The sequence below is a fragment of the Pelecanus crispus genome, chromosome 12 (genome assembly GCF_030463565.1).
Source record: "Pelecanus crispus isolate bPelCri1 chromosome 12, bPelCri1.pri, whole genome shotgun sequence".
Taxonomy (NCBI): domain Eukaryota; kingdom Metazoa; phylum Chordata; class Aves; order Pelecaniformes; family Pelecanidae; genus Pelecanus; species Pelecanus crispus.
The window spans coordinates 16,591,380-16,609,037 of NC_134654.1; the positions used below are offsets into that span (position 1 = coordinate 16,591,380).

General features: G+C 48.3%; 1 protein-coding gene across 1 annotated transcript in view; it reads right to left on the bottom strand.

Moving 5' to 3' along the window:
• SHISA6 (shisa family member 6) overlaps positions 1-13,988 on the bottom strand; it is a 280,377-nt gene extending 266,389 nt beyond the window's left edge. The window contains exon 1 of the mRNA XM_075720227.1: positions 13,312-13,988. Within this exon, the coding sequence (XP_075576342.1) occupies positions 13,312-13,988 (677 nt within the window). The remainder of the gene's footprint in view (positions 1-13,311) is intronic.
• Between the last annotated feature and the right edge of the window lie 3,670 nt (positions 13,989-17,658).

Sequence of the window (17,658 nt, forward strand, 5' to 3'; positions counted from 1 at the left end):
ATGAAGAAGTGGAGCTGGAGGTACTGGTGGGATAGAAATGGAAGAATACAAAGCAGTTCTCCCCAGACCTGCATTTGTTTAACCTGACAAAGAGAGGCTAAGAAAGGACCTACATCCTACTAATGGGGAGCTGCAAAGGAGACGGAGCAAGGTTGTTCCTGGAGGTGTAAGGCAAAGAAGAAAAGAGGCAATGAGTACATGTTGCAATAAGGGCAACTGCACTCGGTTACAAAAGAAAAAAAGTCACAGTGGGATAGTAAAACACTGACCCAGGGACCCAGAGAGGCTGAGGGATCTCCATCCTTGGAGGTCTTCAAATTCAGCTGGATAAGGCCCTGAACAACCTCCTGTACCATTGAAGTTGGCCTTGCTTTAAGCAGATGGCAGGACAAGGGACTTCCAGAACCAACCTAAATTCTGCTACAGTTCTGAGTCTAAGACCACCTTACACTGTAAGTCACCTTGTTTCTCCTGATACTGTTGTCCTTTCTCCTCCTATTGTTACTCTCTGAATAGGGTTTGATACAGTCCTAAGAGCATAGCTTCCCTACTTCTTGGGTGGGCTGTTTACCTCCATTCACTAAAAATAATTGAGGCAGTTAAACTGAATATACCCTGGAACAATTGGAGCTAGTGAGAAGTGCCTGATCCTCTCAGCCATTGGCTTGGGGAAGAGTGTCTGGAAAGCTGCCTGGCCGAAAAAGACCTGCAGGTGCTGGTTGACAGCCGACTGAACATGAGCCAGCAGTGTGCCCACGTGGCCAAGAAGGCCAACAGCATCCTGGCTTGTATCAGGAATAGTGTGGCCAGCAGGAGCAGGGAGGTGATTGTCCCCCTGTACTCAGCGCTGCTGAGGCCACACCTGGAATACTGTGTCCAGTTTTGGGCCCCTCAATACAAGAAAGACATTGAGGTGCTGGAGCATGTCCAGAGAAGGGCAACGAAGCTGGTGAAGGGTCTGGAGCACAGGCCTTATAAGGAACAGCTGAGGGAACTGGGGTTGTTTAGCCTGGAGAAGAGGAGGCTGAGGGGAGACCTTAACACTCTCTACAACTACCTGAAAGGAGGCTGTAATGAGGTGGGTGTTGGTCTCTTCTCCCAAGTAGTGATAGAATGAGAGGAAATGGGCTAAAGCTGTGTCAGGGGAGGTTTAGATTGGATATTAGCAAAAATTTCTTCACAGAAAGGGTGGTCAAGCATTGGAACAGGCTGCCCAGAGAGATGGTGAAGTCACCATCCCTGGAAGCATTCAAAAAATGGGTAGACGTAGCACTTCAGGACATAGTTTAGTCTAGTTTACCCTTAATTGGTTTAGTGTGGACTTGGTAATGTTAGGTTAATGGTTGGACTGGATGATCTTAAAGGTCTTTTCCAACCTAAACAATTATATGATTCTATTATCTACCTGAGAGCTGAAGCCTGAGCTTGCTGCCCTCCATGAGCACAAAACCATGTGTCCAGGGTAATATTTCAGTTTGTGAACAGTTTCTCATAAAACTCTGCTTGGTTGTTCTTTGGTTGCAGCCAGAACCTGAACTTACTGATCCTTACGACAAACAGAAATACAGCTCAGGTGATAAGAACAAATTTAATCCCTCCTTTGTTTTTCATCCTGAAGGAATAGTAATAAGAGCTACTATGTGGGTTAGTTGTTGGTCAAAAGGTAACAATGAAATTACTTCTAGTCAGGTGCCAGCCACATGGAAGAGAGGAGACTGTTACTCTCAGATGAACTGAAGAAATCACAGGTGATACTCAGGAAAGCAATGTCTGCTGTGTCAGACTATACATGAGATAAATTGAACATAACTATCAAAAGCAGACCTAGCTCATAAGTGTATGGGACTAAAACAACGTGGGTTGGGCAGTGCTGAAGGTGTAATCTTCTTATGCCCTAAACACACCAAACTGTGTCCTGAGTGCTCACTCTTTGTACTCTTCTTTAATGTATACAGAGAGAAAAAAGACTGTTCAGGACCAGCAGAGCAAAACATTATAAGCGGAGGAAAAAGTTAAACTTGGATCAAACTGGTTAGTTCCTTACCAATTCAATCATATCACTGTGTGTGATCCAGTTTATTTCCATAAAGCACAGATGGCTGAGTCCCATGATGGTGGAAGGTCAGCCACACTTAACTGAGAAAGGATTTGATCAGTATAAGTCTCTCGGGTACAGCTGACTAATTGTCCACTGCAAAAGCTTCAAGCAGGGTAACAGAGTCACTTGAAATATTTGGGTCTTGCATGTGCAGCCATTTGGGTACAATTAGTACCACTGATGTCAACAGCATCCTAATCACCTGCACAAGGCTATGAGACACTTCAGAAATCTTTCTACGATGACAGGTCTCTTATCTCAGGAAAACAAACCTCACTCACTGGAACATGTTACCTGTGGCAGTGGATAGAGTAGCCAGAGTTGCGTAACTGTACAATCATATCCCGAGATAATGATTTATGACAGCTTTTTCATTAGCATCATTTATGTGAGAACACTAAATCTTCCTTCCACGTAAACCCAGAATAGACATACTGACATCAGGGATGTTGTTCCAGATCACTGCTGGGCTAGCAGCATGGGAGAAAAACCTACTGAAGTCTTGCATGACAAGACATCCCAAGGCACAGCAGGTCAGGTCCTGCTCTCAAGTACATTAGCAGGGAATGCTTTCATGCAACTCTGGACTGTGTACTTTGGGAAGAAACACAGTGGGATGAACACAGGCACCCTAATGTAAAGAAGCAGTTGTGGCCATTTTCAAAAGAAAAAAAAAAAAAAAGTCTTGTTGCAAATACAAAGGGCCAAAGGGAAGGGTGTAAGCAGTAGGGCAGCAAGGTTGGGCATCAGCTGGGGCCCCAATGTTGAAAGGTGAAATCGAGACTTTTCCACAGAGAAAAGAGAGTGAAGACAAGGCAAGCTGGGAGAGGGGCAATGGCAGGGAGTGACAGAAAACCAAAACAGAACAAGGAGAAAGTGAGCAGAGTAGTATAAAATGGAAGAAACAGACAGGAACAAACCACAGTAAAAACTAGGCATGGTATGAAGTCCAGCAGATATGTGGAGGGTATTAATCTCTCCGTCGTAGCATAGAGATGTGGGAGGGGAGCGAAGAGCTTCTTTGTGCAATAGGGAAGTAATCAGTAATGATTTTTCAGGCCTGAGGGAGGTGATCCTTCCTTTCTATGCAGCACTAGTGAGACATATCTGGAGTGCTGTGTCCAGTGCAGGGCTCCTCGTGCACATCATGGAGTGGGTCCAATGAAGGGTCACAAAAGTGCTTAAGGGCTTAGAGCATCTCATATGTGGGGGAGAGGCTGAGACAGTTGGGATTGTTCAGTCTAGAGAACAAAAAGCTTGGGGGGGATCTTATTAATGTGTAACAATAACTGATGGGAGGGTGTAAAGCAGACAGAGCCAGTCCATTCTCAGTGGTGTCCAGTGACAGAACAAGAAGCAATGGGCACAAATTGAAATATAGGAAATTCCATTTAAGCACAAGAGGAAACTCTTTTACACTGAGAATGTTTGAACACTGAAACAGTGTCCCAGCAGATTCACAGAGTCTCTGTCCTTGGTGACATTCAAAACCCAACTGGCCACAGTCCTGGGCAACCCGCTCCAGCTGACCATGCTTGGAGTCTGGACTGGTTGATCTCCAGAGGTGCCTCCAATCTCAGCAATTGTGTGCTTCTGTAGAGTTTGTGTAGCCAAACCAGATTGCCCCACTGGAGGGTCCAGCCCCAAGCACCATAAAGAAACAGGCTCAAAACACAGCAGAGAGAACTCCCACTAGGGAGCTGATCCTGATCCTTCTAGACCCAGACTAAAGAAATTATTCTGGTGGGGTTTCTTCAGGCTAGGCAATGTCACTGACAGCACACTCAGGCTGAAAGAGCTCCACACCCATTTTTGGAAGTGGTTCTTCCTACAGTAACTTTCACACTGTGAAACAGTCCCATCTTCCACAGCCACTAGCAGTGCCTTAGTTTCTTGACCTCAGAAATTCCAGCATGGTGATTTGCTTGTGTCCTGCACCCATGGGGAGAAATTCCTTGCTCATAAGTGTTCTGTGGACTGAGGGAGGAAGGATTTGCTTGATATCACTGAGAAAGCTTCAGGCAAGGCTGGGACTGGAGCCCACAGTTTCCCTGTGTAGTGCCCCTTTCACTGGCCAGGGAAGCTCCATTTGAATAAACACTTCCCAGGTATCCCTGGCTGTTTGTCAGTTTTTTTCAGGACCAATCTGTGGAAATGCAGAACTCAAGTCATTGCCCCAGGGCTGGCAAGGACTTTATGGACTGTATTTGATGGGGATATATCCAGCCCACACATGACCCTCTGCTCTTGGGCTGGAAAGAAAAAACACACAAATTCTGGGATGACAGAGAGGCAAAGAGCTGAAACAGAGAGGAGTGGCTGGTTTAAGAAGTGAGTTTGCGACACATGGACATTTGCCTCTGCAATGAGCTGTGAGACACATCAGATAATGTGATTGGAGGGAGTACAGTGCAAAAGTAACATTCACCTGCAGAGGCTGAAGGGTCCTTGAAGCCAAAGAGAATGTGAAGTTGCAGGGGCTGTGAAGGACCAGCTCGCTTTAGCACACCCTGACCACTCACCAACCCAGGTAAGACCTCCTGTCTTAATTACCAATAACAGCAGGCTGGCAGAGTGCTGTTCTTCACTACACTCTTTTTTGAAAGTAGTGTCCTGTTTTCTCAATGTCCACAGATTTTTTCAATGTTAATTGACAGTATGAGTGTGGGCACAAGTATCCCTTCTACTGAAGACAAGGGGAGCTTTGCTGTCAGCTCCAGCAGGCTGGGATGTGGCCTATGGGAAATAAGATTGGAGTAGAAAGGTCTGCAGATGCTGGATAGGAAAAGGAGATGGGAAGAGCAGACTATTTCCAGTAGTGCAGGTTGTACACATGCAAAACTTCACTCAACTGCCTTCTGAAAATCCCCTCTTGGAGACCTCACATACAGGGTGTTAGAAAACAGAGTTGCGTATTCCAAGTCCCTGTGAATTTGGGGAAGAATGGAAAAAGAATGACCAAATGGATCTGGCAAAGCACAATAAAAAGAGCAGTGTCTGGCTGACCTAAAAGCCTGCTAAAAGCATAGCTGTGATGGAGTTCGTGGCAGAACTCCAATCGACTTCGGCACAGCAAGGATTTCACTACAAGTCTTTAAAAAAGGAGTAAGGTTAAAGACTCCCCTATGCTCCCTTACTAACCAAGAATGAAAGAGGCAGTTAGGCTGAGAGAGGTGATTTATCCAGCCATTGAGCCAGCTCACCTGGAAGGGACAGGTCTCTCCAAGGCAGAGAGATTTCAGTCACTAGCAAGTCATGTAGAGCATGCCCGTGCATTATTCATGGTTTGGTTTGACACCTGTCCCCAGACCTGCTGCATGCCTTGTCAAGTTTCAAACACTGACCACACAGAGCCACATGCTGCCCTTGAATGAGCTGGGTCTGTACTATCCTGAGATGGGCTCCCACACAGATTTCTGCCAGCTGAGTGCTGCTTGCCCATGTTATTCCCCCATGCTAGCTGTGAAGCAGCAGACAGGAAGGCAAGTGTACACTGCCTTTCATCAGCTCTCCCCATCTCTGCTGCCTCCTTGGCATCACCCCCAGGGCACATGTCTAGCCATACTCTCTGACAGTGCTGTGATCTTACTACCAGAAGGATGGGGCTTTAATTGATTACACAAACACACTGCAGACCGATACTTGGAGGGAAACACGGGGGTGCTGCTGCTAGCAAACCCCTCTGGGAGGCAGTCTCCTTCATGTGGAAGTGACTCTGCCAAAGTAGATTTTGTTTCTGAAAGTGCAGGGGCTCAGTAGTGTACTAGAGATGCACTAGTCCCAGGTCAACAAAAGAGATAACTGGCCTCTGCAGCTGCCAGAAACAAAAGTATCTGGTGCTTCAGAGCAGGGTTTCTGGGGAGGAACACTGGAAATGTTTTTTTATGGTAACCTGAGCGGGCACATGGTGGACACTTGTATATGTGTGTGTGTGTGTGCATGTGTGTGTACAAGAATAGGTGAACGCACCCATGGAGTTAAGCAGGGAAAAAGACTAAGCATTAGGACACCCTTCCAAGAGCGAAGCATTTGTGCACCTGCACCCAGTATAAGTGAGGAAATATTCTTTCTTAATAATAAATACTACAAGAAAAAGTCTTCTGAAAAATCCTTATGCCAAATACAAGAATTATTTGTGAAACTCTTGGAATTTAGTCTGGCTTTAATGACAAATTTCACTGAAAGCTTAATTATGGATGTACTAAATATGATTATATTTATCATAGTATATGATTAACCCAGATTATGACAGCAGAATGAGGCTGGCAGTTTTCCTGACTCACTCTTCTTGGTGAACTCAAAACTAACACACAGGTGACATAATAGATACACACCCTTTGTATGAATGCATGTATGTGGAAAATACCTTTCAGATGAAATAGAAGTAGTATAGGCATTACACTGATGAATCAACAAGAAAGCAACTGTCGCTGTGAGCTCATCATCTCTCCTGCCTTTACAACACGAGGTGGGAAGTAAAGCTCTTGTCTTTGGGACAGGTTCTTTAGGCTATATTTCAAGAGTAGTAAATACCAGCAGTGCTTAGACTGCACATCTTACACAAGGACTTTACACATCTAACACTGATATACAAATTGAGTAAGTCTCTTACTATTGCTGTGGTGTGGGCAAGGAACTTACTACAATCACTAAACTCACAATGGGTAATACTAGTTCCTTTGAATAGTGAGACAGTAGGTCCAAAGAGAAAGAAACTGTTACATAAAGATTTTGTAATTAAAAAGTTAAAATAAATCTTTCCAACTGACATTTCTTCACAGAGAGCTATTATACTGAGCAGAAAGTGGCCAGGGCAGCAAGGGTCAAGATCTACCTCTAAACCATTATTAGGCTATTTAGGGACAGCAAGAGGCATTAAGAAGTTGGTGCCTCCAGGAGTCGTGTCCCCCAACATCACCGAGGGTGCAGTGCTTACTGCAAGCCAGAGAGCAGGCTGCCACCTGCTGTACTGTCGGGACTGTTCCTCAAAGCATCGAACTTCCCTTACTGGCTCCGGCTCCGTTATAACCCGGCTACATCCCCCTTTGCTTGGGAGAGCAAAAGAGAGACTGGAAAAGAGATACACCCAGAAAAGAAAGCGCAGGTGATGGGAAGAACTGGAAGAAGTGTTATTGTATGGAAAAGGAGCTCAGCACTTGTCTTGATCATGGAAAGAAGACAAAATAAAAATAGCAGGTCTTGCTAGGTATTTCACAGGCATGAAAGTCTGCAGGAATTATGTTAAGAGCTCCACTTGCACAGTTTTTTAGTCTGTTATTGTTTGTGCTTGTGTATCTGTAGGCACAAAGCCAGTAACAGCACTTGGTGAATAAGCAGTGCTTTGAAAAACACGGGTGCACACAGAAGCGGTTTCATGCACAAGGTATCTATTTTGCACCAAAACCTACATTGTAAGTACAATTAAGGGACTTTATACTTATTGAAGAAAACTGTACTTTCTCTGAAGAGCCTTATCATTGCAACAAAGGAGGTTGGGACAAAACCTGAACTACAGCAAAATATTTATTGTGAAAGAATTCCAGGCTTATCTGTCTGGGTAATGAGACATTTGAGACCTCCGTGCAATACAGTGCACACAGATCTAAGGAAATACAGATTGCCCATGTGAGTAGGGGAAAAGGCAAGCAAAAAAGCACCATGATCTCATTTTCCTGATAAGGTCCAGATCTTCTTATGTGAAACAGAATTTTTAAAAGGCGTCTGATCTCCAAAGACACACAGATCAACTGTTAGTTACGGATATAAGAGATTACAAAACTAAAAGAAATAGAAGTTCAGAGCAAGACTGGATTCCCTTGACACCTTATGAGGGAGGGTTACTAATAGAAAAAGTTAATTAGCAAGCAGAACAATATCAAATGAATGGGAATTAGAGACACTGAAATGATCTGGTGAAGGTAGCATGGTTTCTGACAGTAGCCTTTCTTACCAGGACAAGTTCAAAAAGAAAGAAGAAGCTCAGAAGCAGCCAGTGGAAGTCTGTAACCAGGCAGCCTTTGTGCTGTTACCAAAGCCAGTCTCTTTATAAAACAGATTCAGAGAGGAAAGCATAGCAAAAAAACCACTCACCAAACTGTGCAAACTGTGTGCACAACTTCAGACTGAAGCTTCCCCAGTACGTGTAAGTGAAGAAAAGGAAAAATATTTCGTACAGGTACAAGCACACATCCTTGCCTTGATTTGGCTAGCTGGGAATGGGCAATTCATCAATGCAAACAGGACAAGATTCACATCTCCCTGCATGGGAGTTACCTCAACTACACTAAGGTGTGGTACTGGTTTGAAACAGAAGAACTAATTATGAGTAACTTCTCTGAGGCCACAAGATTGTGATTTTTTTCTGTTTTACCTTAACCAAGTCTAACACATACTTGTGAACCTATATTCTGTGCACTATGGGAGGCACAGGACACTTTAGAGAAGGGACTCAGAAACCATCAGGAATAAACAATACAAAGCAGGGCAAAGAGCAAATGAAAGGCACATGAGTGAGTCAGATGAATGAGAGAGAGTGGGGTAAAAAAAAAAAAAAAAAAAAAAGCAGAGCATAGTACCAAATCAGTGGAAAGAGAAAGAAAGCGGTGACAGCATCCAAGAAAGAAAATCTTCTGTATAGTCCCTATGGCCAGGTGTGTGTTTGTAGCACTCTCTCCCTGCCCTGGGGAGGTATGAAGTTTAATTGTTTAGCTCAAGAAACACACACCAGCGGAGAGCAGAACTGAATGAGCCATCTGTGATCACAATTTGAAAAACTAAGTCTAGAGATAGGTAGGTTTCACAAGCTCCACTGATAGCAAAGAGGGCTGAAACTAACTACCCTCCAGTGATCCCTCTAGCACTCACAGGACCCAAGAGCTGTGGTGAGAAGCAGCCTGCAGGAAGAGAAAACCTGTATTTTAAGTCAGCATCATGCAAAACAGTGCATGCAGCCTTCCTGGATCTGTGGACAAACACATCCGTTGCCTCTGAACCCTGTTGAAATTCAGAGCCATAGAGGAAAAATGGCAAGAAGTTGATCAATTTAACTATGGCCTCCACATGGGAAAAGGACGTTTATTCATAAAAACCATCACTGTTATTATTCACAGAGCAGAGGATGCAGAGGCAGAGATGAAAGAAAAAACTAGCACAAATATCTTTCCTCATTGTAGCAACAAAGATGCCCTAGGAGTAGGGTAATGTGAAGCACTCTGAGCAGAAGGTGCTTGTTTCCCTCTCCCTTTCAAAAGCCAAAACACTCATTGGACACACTCCATGCAAGGACAGATACAGAAGACAGCCTTTTAAGAGGATACAGAGTTAGTTTGCTGGGAAAAATCCCAGCGCTGCTTCTCAGCAGCTACACAAGAACTGCTGGACTTCCTCCACTGCCCCAGGGCCATCACGCCCACTGTTTCCCTCTGGCTTACAAGTGAGGGCTTCGGCTGCCCGTGCAGCAGGCAACTGGTAACATTTCAAACCCTAGCTGCAAACTATAAACAGTTTCCAATTTGTGCATTCCTAACTCAGCAGAGAGTGCAATGGCTACTGTTGCTGAGGTCTAAACAGGGGTCACAGAGTGATACTACTAGCACTGAATTATTTATGTACTGTAGTGTGGGGATTTAGGGTAATGGCCACGGGAAGAGAATATTCTGGGTCACCCTCCTCGCTACAGAAAAACATACCCAGCTTTGAAAACAAACAGCTGATATTCCTTATTCACTGTAAAAGATTCCCTAACTCATTCCCATACTGGAAGTAAAGCAAATACCCTGCCCAGTTAAGAAATGCTTGAGAAAAAAAAACGTGACAAACTGACAAAACCAAACCATCCTCACAAATGCAGTCAGAGAGCAACAGCAGACAAAACATTGCTTGGTATAGCTCTCAGAAATCAGCCCCAGTTTCTATCTGGAGCCCAGCATGCATTAGTTCTGGCTGTGTAACTCCAAAGCAAGATCCAGACAAGAGGTAGTCATATATGGTCGGGCTGAAAGATCCTATAATCATTAAAAAAATCAGCTAAGTTTAGAGCATTACAAATGTGTCTGTAAAAAATTAATATTTTAGCTCCTGTTTTTCAAAGTACTTCCACTTACTGCTCTTAGAAATGAACTTAAGTATCAGTTACTGACACTGTTCAGCCCAGAATCACAGCAGTGCCTCTGCTTTAAAGGTGCATGGTAGTGCCTAAAAACAAGACTGAATTTTCAGCTCAGAAATGCACATGCATATCTCAGTGCACAGACAGCCTTTCATTTCACATAAGAGTGACAGTTCTCCTGTGAATTTGTAAACCCTCCTTTCTATCAAAAGACATAAAATGAGCCCTGCCTCCATCAAAATTTTATTTCTAACTGAGTTAATAAGGATTTTCTGTAAAAGCTGGATGAGAACTTCACAGAGAAATAACATCTACACACAGTACTGCTAACCAACTACTTATGATGAAATAAAATTTAAAGCATGATCTTGTTCATGGTGAAGCCCAGGTAAGTCTTGCTTAATCTTCCCTGGGTGTGGGATACTGCTCATGATGGGCTGTCTCTAATCCACTATAATATTTTCTGTTTATACTGTTGTTCTCCTCATCCCAGAGGTTTTGGTGGAATGCACACTGAGATTTAATGCACTTGTTATCACTGCAGTGAATTATTCTAGTTGTAACACTTAAGTCTGGTTGACACAACCTCAAACACAGAAATATCTGACTACTTTCTGGTTTTCTCCTTCCCTGGTACTCAGCAGCAGTTCCCAGGGACAAAGACAAACCATTCCACTCCTCATATTTACGTTCTGCTAGAACACTGATAGCATTTTTCCTCAGACCAATGCAGACCCTGTCTGCTGGAGATGCACTTCAAAACATTTAAACATTCATGCAATGTTGATCAAGTTCAGGTAAGACAGCTCTGAAAGGTATAATCTTTTACCAGCTACCATATTATAGAAGTCAATCAACTCCTTAAAATGCTCTGAAAGTCAAGCTTTCCAAGCACTCAATCTGCCATTCATACTTCTGCACACAGGTGAATCATTTTACCAGAACTTATCTAAATAAAGAAAAGCAAGCATCAAAGAAATGAAAACATCAGGAATAATTCAGACAAGTCTGGCAACATTGTCTCTTATTTCAAAGGGTGTAGGAGCCAACCCTGTAGTACACTGGAGCTACAGCAAAAGTAACATATGGGCATCTGAGTCAGATTTCCAAATTCAACATGAAGATAAGGCCCAGAAAAAGTTGCCTTGAAGCCAAAAGACCTGGGCAGTTGGGAAACTAGCCCTCAGTTAAGAAAATACTTAAAAGAGCCTATTTTATGACTAAGCTACTTTCAGGACCCTTTACTATACAGACACAAGTGACCTAAAAGGTATTACAATGTTTTTAACACTGTGAAGTTATTTTCTTGCAAAGGCAGAGACCAGGGTCAGCTGGGTTTTGTGATGGAATACATGGCCCAGACCCTCAGCAAGTGTAAACCAGCATTACTTTTTGGCCTCATTGAAGACACAGTAATTCACACCAGCCAGCCCCTCTGTGTGTGTAGTCTTCTAAAGGGAGGAGTCTAAATAAAACACATCTTCCCAAATAAATAAAAACTGTGTCACTCATCTCTTTTTCTTTGTAAAAAGCTAAAATTTATTCCCTCAGACTCTGTTGACTGCAACTGAAGTTCAGCCTTAAAAACATGGTCAATGATTTTGATTAAAATTTCTTAATTAAAATAATTTTATGAAGCATTATTTGCTACAGATAAGTGCTTTCCCCACTCATGCTCAGAACTGTTCTTCTAAAGAACCTTCTTGCCAACTTTTCTTGGTTTCTTGGATTCATAGCACACAAGATGTACACATCATTTGGAGGTATGTTTTCACCAAAAAATAAATATGAACTGAGAGAGTACATGCATTTTTCCAAAAGGAGAATTGTTATGGAACCCTGAGCTTTGGCTTTTAAACAGTTTTGTCTCTGACATCTCAAGAGTGTTTTCTCTTATTAAGTTTTCTAAAACAGCAATGTGTAAAACCACTGAGAAAAGGCTATCAAACTACTTCTCTAGCAGCCAGCCAGAAAGGACAGACTACTAGCGTCAGTTATCTGGATTTAGAGGGGAAAAAAAAATAAAAAAGGAAGGAAAAAGAACACTCCCTGATACCACTGCTTTCCAAATACCTCTTGCAACCACAAGGCAAAGGCACCCACCAGGAGGACACAGAGTAATTTCCTTCACACTTTTTAAACTTCTCACTGGCCAGGCCAGGCAGGGCAGGACCCGCGGGGTCCAGAGCGCCTCTGCTACCCCTGGGGTCGATGGGGAGTGCCGGGGGGGCAGGAGGGGAGGAGGTGGCTCTGCGCGGAGGGGCGGGACGAGTGCTCCGCTGCGCGGGGCAGCGCGGAGCTGTCCGCGGCACCGGTGCTGAAGGCGGGGTCGCGACCCTCTCCACGAGGCTGCGCCGTGGAGGGGTGCCGCGGAGGGGAAGGGTAGAGGTCCCACGGTGCTGCCCCGAGGATGGGAGGGCTGAGCGGGGCACCAGGACGGGTCCCTAGGTGGGTAGTGGGAGGGGGTCAGGAGGGATGGTCCAAGGTGTTGGGGTTGTCCCTGGACAGACTGTGCAAATGGGGAACCCTTGGATAGATGGTGGAAAGGGAAAATCCTTTGATGGGTGGTGCAAAGAGGGAACTCTTGGACAGCCCTCTCAAAGGAGAAAACCCTTGGATGAATAGTTCAAGGGGGGACCCCTCAAAGCAATAGCACAATGAAAGATCATTTGGACAGGGGAGCCCTTAGACATCCATTGCAAAAGGAAAATCCTTGGAAGCGTGGTGCAAGGGGGAAACTCATGGTCAGCCAGTGCAACGGGTAAAGACTTGAATAGGTAGTTCACAGAGGGACTCACTGGACAGGTAGTGCAGTGGGGGAACCCTTGAACAGTGGTGCAAAAAGGGAATCATTGGACAGCCAGTTCAAAGGTGGAATACTTGGATGGGTCATGCAGTGGGGAAACTCTTGGACAGGCTGCACAAATGGGAAGCCCTTGGATGGGTGGTTGAAAGGAGGACCCCTTGGATGGGTAGTGCAACAAGGAAACCTTTGGACAGATGGTGCAAAGGGGAAACACTTGGAGAGGCAGTGGAAAGGAGGAACCTTTGGAGAGGAGGGTGTCCCTAGACAGAAGGGGTGCTGGAAGGAGGGAGAGGATCGCACCTGTGTATGTTCATCTCCCGGGGTGGGCGCCGTGCCTTGTCGTAGGCCACCTTGGCGAAGACACCGGCAATGAGCACGAAGGCGATGGCCCCGCATGAGATGTAGACAGTGGCGTTGGTGCTGTCCTTGTCCGGGTCGTACTTGTTGGCGTCCCCGTCGGCGCCATTGCTGCCATCAGCGGGCAGAGCGCCACTGGCGGTGGTGGGGTGGGCCCACTCGGGGCTCTTGTAGTTGCGGCACAGGCTCTGGTTGAGCTTCTCGGCGCGCTTGTTGCAGCAGAAGCGGTAGAAGCAGGTGCCGCAGCAGTAGCGGAAGCCCGTAAGGCTGTTGTTGCACTCAAACTCCTTGTCCCACTGCCCGCTCACGTCGTAGTACCCCCAGCAGGTCTCGTGCGCCGCGGCCGAGCCCCCACCGCCGACCCCGCCGCCGGGGGGCGTCCTGCTGCTGCCCGCGCCCTTGCCGCGTCCAGGCAGCGCCGTGGGGGCGGCAGCCCCCGGGCCCGCCAGCGTCTGGTTGAGGAGCTCCTTGCCCGGCTTGGGGGTCCGCCGTGGCGCCGCCGCCCCCTGGGTCCGGTTGGCCTTGGCACGGGGGGGCCCGGCCGCCTGCGCGGCCAGCAGCAGGGCCAGGAGCTGCAGGGAGAGCAGGAGCAGCGGCAGCAGCAGGTGCCGCGGCCCCATGGCGGGGCGAGGCGGGGGCCGCGGGGCGCGGCGCGGGGTGGGGGCGGCGGGCGGCGGCGCGGGGCTCAGCGGCCGCGGCGCTGCCCCATGGGGGGGCGCGGGGGGTCCCGCTGCTGCCGCGCGGCTCTTCAGCGGCGGCTGCCCGGCGCCGGGCGCTTCATGCCGGCGCGCAGCGAGCGGCGGAGCCCGGCGGCGGAGCGGGGCTCGAGGCGGCGGGGTCCCGTGCCGGCCGCTGCTTCTCCGGCGAGGGGCTGCGAGAGACGGGGAGAGGGTCAGACCGCGCCGCGCCACGGGCACCCCGGCCCGCCCCCGCCCGCCCGTCCGCCGCCCACGGCCTTACCATGCCGGAGCGGGACTGCAGCGGGGCCGCGGCGCCGCGGAGCAGGCGGGCTGCCCGCGCTCCTCGCGGAGGCGGGGGCGGAGCGGCGCGGAGCCGGGCGCGGAGCAGGGGCGGGCGCCGAGCCGCGCCGCGCCGGGCGCTCCGGATTAGGCCCGCCCACCGCCGCCGGGCCCGCTCCTTACATCACTCCCGGCCGGCGTCACCGCACGCGGGGCGCCGCTTCGCGAACACGCCGGGTCGGCGCCCACGGCTCCCCGCCAGCCCTCGGCCCGCCCGGGGCAGCGCGCACCGGCCCCGGCCCCGGCCCCGGCCCCGGCCCCGGCCCCTGCCCCGGCCCCGCCTGCCCGGGAGAGCCGGGGCTGCGCGATCTGGCTCCGGGCGGTGTGCGTGGGAAGGGTCCCTACAGAGGTGTGCAGGCTCACAGGGGCATGCAAGGGGCGTGGCTTCTAGTGGCGCGAGGGAGGTGCGGTGCATGGGGTTATGGTGCCTACAGAGGTGGGCAGGGATGTGGTCCCCATAGGTGTGTGTGGTGTATGGGCCCTGTGCCTGTCCATGGGGATGTGGTCCTTACAGAGATGGGCAGAGGATGTGGTCCCACTGAGTCAGCTGTCTGTACAGTCTCTATAGGTGTGCACAGGACAACATTGCCTACAGGGCACGTAGGGGCTGATGGCTATAGATTGGCACTCTGTATGGTCCCTAATAGTGAGTGCACTGGGCATTGTTCCTTTAAGTATGCATGAGTTTCTGGATCGATGTGTGCAGGAGATATGGTCCCTATGGATGTTTGGGGGCTACATAGACCCTATAGGTGTGTATTGGTGTTAGGCACCCTCTGGACATATGCAGTGATATGTTCTCTCTCACGGTGTGTAGGGGAGGTATGATCCTTATGGATGTGTGTGAGCAGGCCCTATAAATGTGCACAAATTGTTTGGGCCAGGGACCCTAGAGATACGTGCAGGCTCCCAGAGTTAATGGAGCCTGGGTGTCCAAGCAAGTCTGCTCCAGGCAACTCAGGCACAGAGCTCCCTTGCCTCTCCAGGAGGTTCTTGTCCCAGGGCAGCGCCCACAGCACAACCTGGTCCTGGGCAGATGCTGCCCCCAGGGCTGTCAGGCCATGCTGCCCACCAGGGCCATGTTGTCCCCACTGCCCTGCCACCCCCAGCACAGGGACAGCCCTCCCTGGGCTGTTGGCACCTGCCCGGGAAGGTTCACTGAGTCCAGCTGAGTCCCAGTTCTCTACTGCAAGGACTCAGCTATTGCGCTCAGGGTGGAGAGGAAGACAACCCCCACCCAATCTGTCTGATACACTCCACACTTCTTCAAACTGGTTCCCCTCCAGGGCAGCTCTGGGGTGCTGAAGGGATGGGCTAGCAATGTCCTGGGCTAGCCATACCCAGTGACCCAGGTACAGCCACCACATGCTTGTTTAAGGCAGTTTTGAGCAAGCTTCCTGCAGGTGCAGAAGGTTTCACTGCTGTGAGCCACTAGCCCCCATGCTAGAATTTCCTCACCGTCGTGGTGCTTCCCCCATGTCCCATTGCAAACTAAACTAAAGCCTTTACAAACATTTCCTGAAGACATACAAGGTATTTCCAGCTGTAAGGACACACAGAGGACAGAGAGGAATCACAGCAAAGAGGAGCACATGAGGACAGCAACTGAAGTGATGTGCTGTAGCTGTAGGCAAGCAGTTTTCAGGAGAGTGGGGAGGGTGGTGTAGGGGGAAGAGAGCAGTGGAGAGAAAGTGGAAACCACCCCTGAGGGGAAACCACCCCTGAAAATCCCCTCCTCTGTACCTCGCACCCTGTGAATCATTTCCTCAAGCTACCTAGGTTTGAATGCCCACAAGTTCACAGCTGGGGCATTTTATAACACTCTTAGGAGACCCCATGGACTGTGAGGTTGGCAAAGAAAGCTTTAGCACTACCATCTAAAGCTGCTCCAATGCTGGGGGACACCTGGGGGAATCAGACAATCACTTCATTCCTCAAGAAGACCCACCTAGAAGTGGCCTTAGGAGTACTGTGTTTAAGAGATGTGCCCAGGGGTCCCAGGCCTTAGCAGTACCTGCCCCAAACTCAGAACTGAGGCAGAAGGAGGCAGCCTAAGACCAATGTGGCATGTGACCACCCAGATGGGAATTTGAGCTGGTTTAATGTATGTACCCTTCTGAAACCTGAATAGTGTGAGCGCAGCTCATCTGTCCTCCCTTTGGGGATTATGCTCCCATTATAGGTGTCCTCCAAAACCTTATGTCAAAGGTTGTAAAGCAGATTTGGCTGATGTTGGGAGGCCATCTCCAAACATTGTGGGCCTTCCAGCTCCCCAGCATGGCTTCATCAAAATCACCACAGCAAGCATCTTCAGCCCTGATTTGCCTTGAAAGTCTGTCCCTGCTTCTCCAAGGTAGGCGCTTTGCAAAGTGTAGGAGGCATCAGGATGTAATAATCTGCATCTTCCCCTCATCTGGTTGTTCCCTGCAGACTTCAGGAACTGAGGTCTCCACAGAGGCACTGATCTGGGGAGGGGAACTGTCACTCTAGAGACAACCTAGCATCCTCTCCCATGTGGGAAAGGGTACCCAGTGAAGGCAATCCTCAGGGACAGGATCTGTAGTTCTCGAGTCATAAACTATTGATGCCTCTCTGTCCTTATGCCAAATGTTACAAGGGCACAGAAAATGTCTAGCAAAACAATATGTCCCTGGAGTACAGCACTAAGTGTTAAGTATTCTGCCCCACAGAATATTTGGGGTCTGAGACTTGTCTTGTTTTAGTGTGTCTACACAGCCTCCAGCACTGGCTGAGACCTGGACTCCACATACTCCTGTGATACCGCTATGGCTGTATCAGACCAAGGTAATGATGAAACATCCAGATGCTCTGACTCCTCCTGCTCAATTCATCAATATCAATAAGCATGCTAAAGAAGGACAAAGTCTCTGTGGATCTCCTGTATAATCCCATTGCCTTGCCCAGAGCCAAAATAATAGGATGGAGAGAGCTAAAGCAAATATGGAAAGAAGGAAACAGTCACTGAGGAGCAATGTCAGATTTCTGGGACTTTCCTGGGTCTTGCAGCTGCGTTGCTGACTGCAGAAGGAAAGGACAACGGCCGAGCCGTTTGCGGGAGAAAAATACTCTGCTCCACACCCAACCATACTCAGGAAAGATCACTCTGATGACAGCTCCACTCCCTAACTTCATCCCCACCTGGAAGTCACTATGAAATCTCTAGCTCTTTCTCTTTTATCTCAAGTCTCATCCTCCCCAGGTTTTTATCAGCATGCCTGCTTCAGAGCTGTTTTCTTGTTTATCTTCTTTG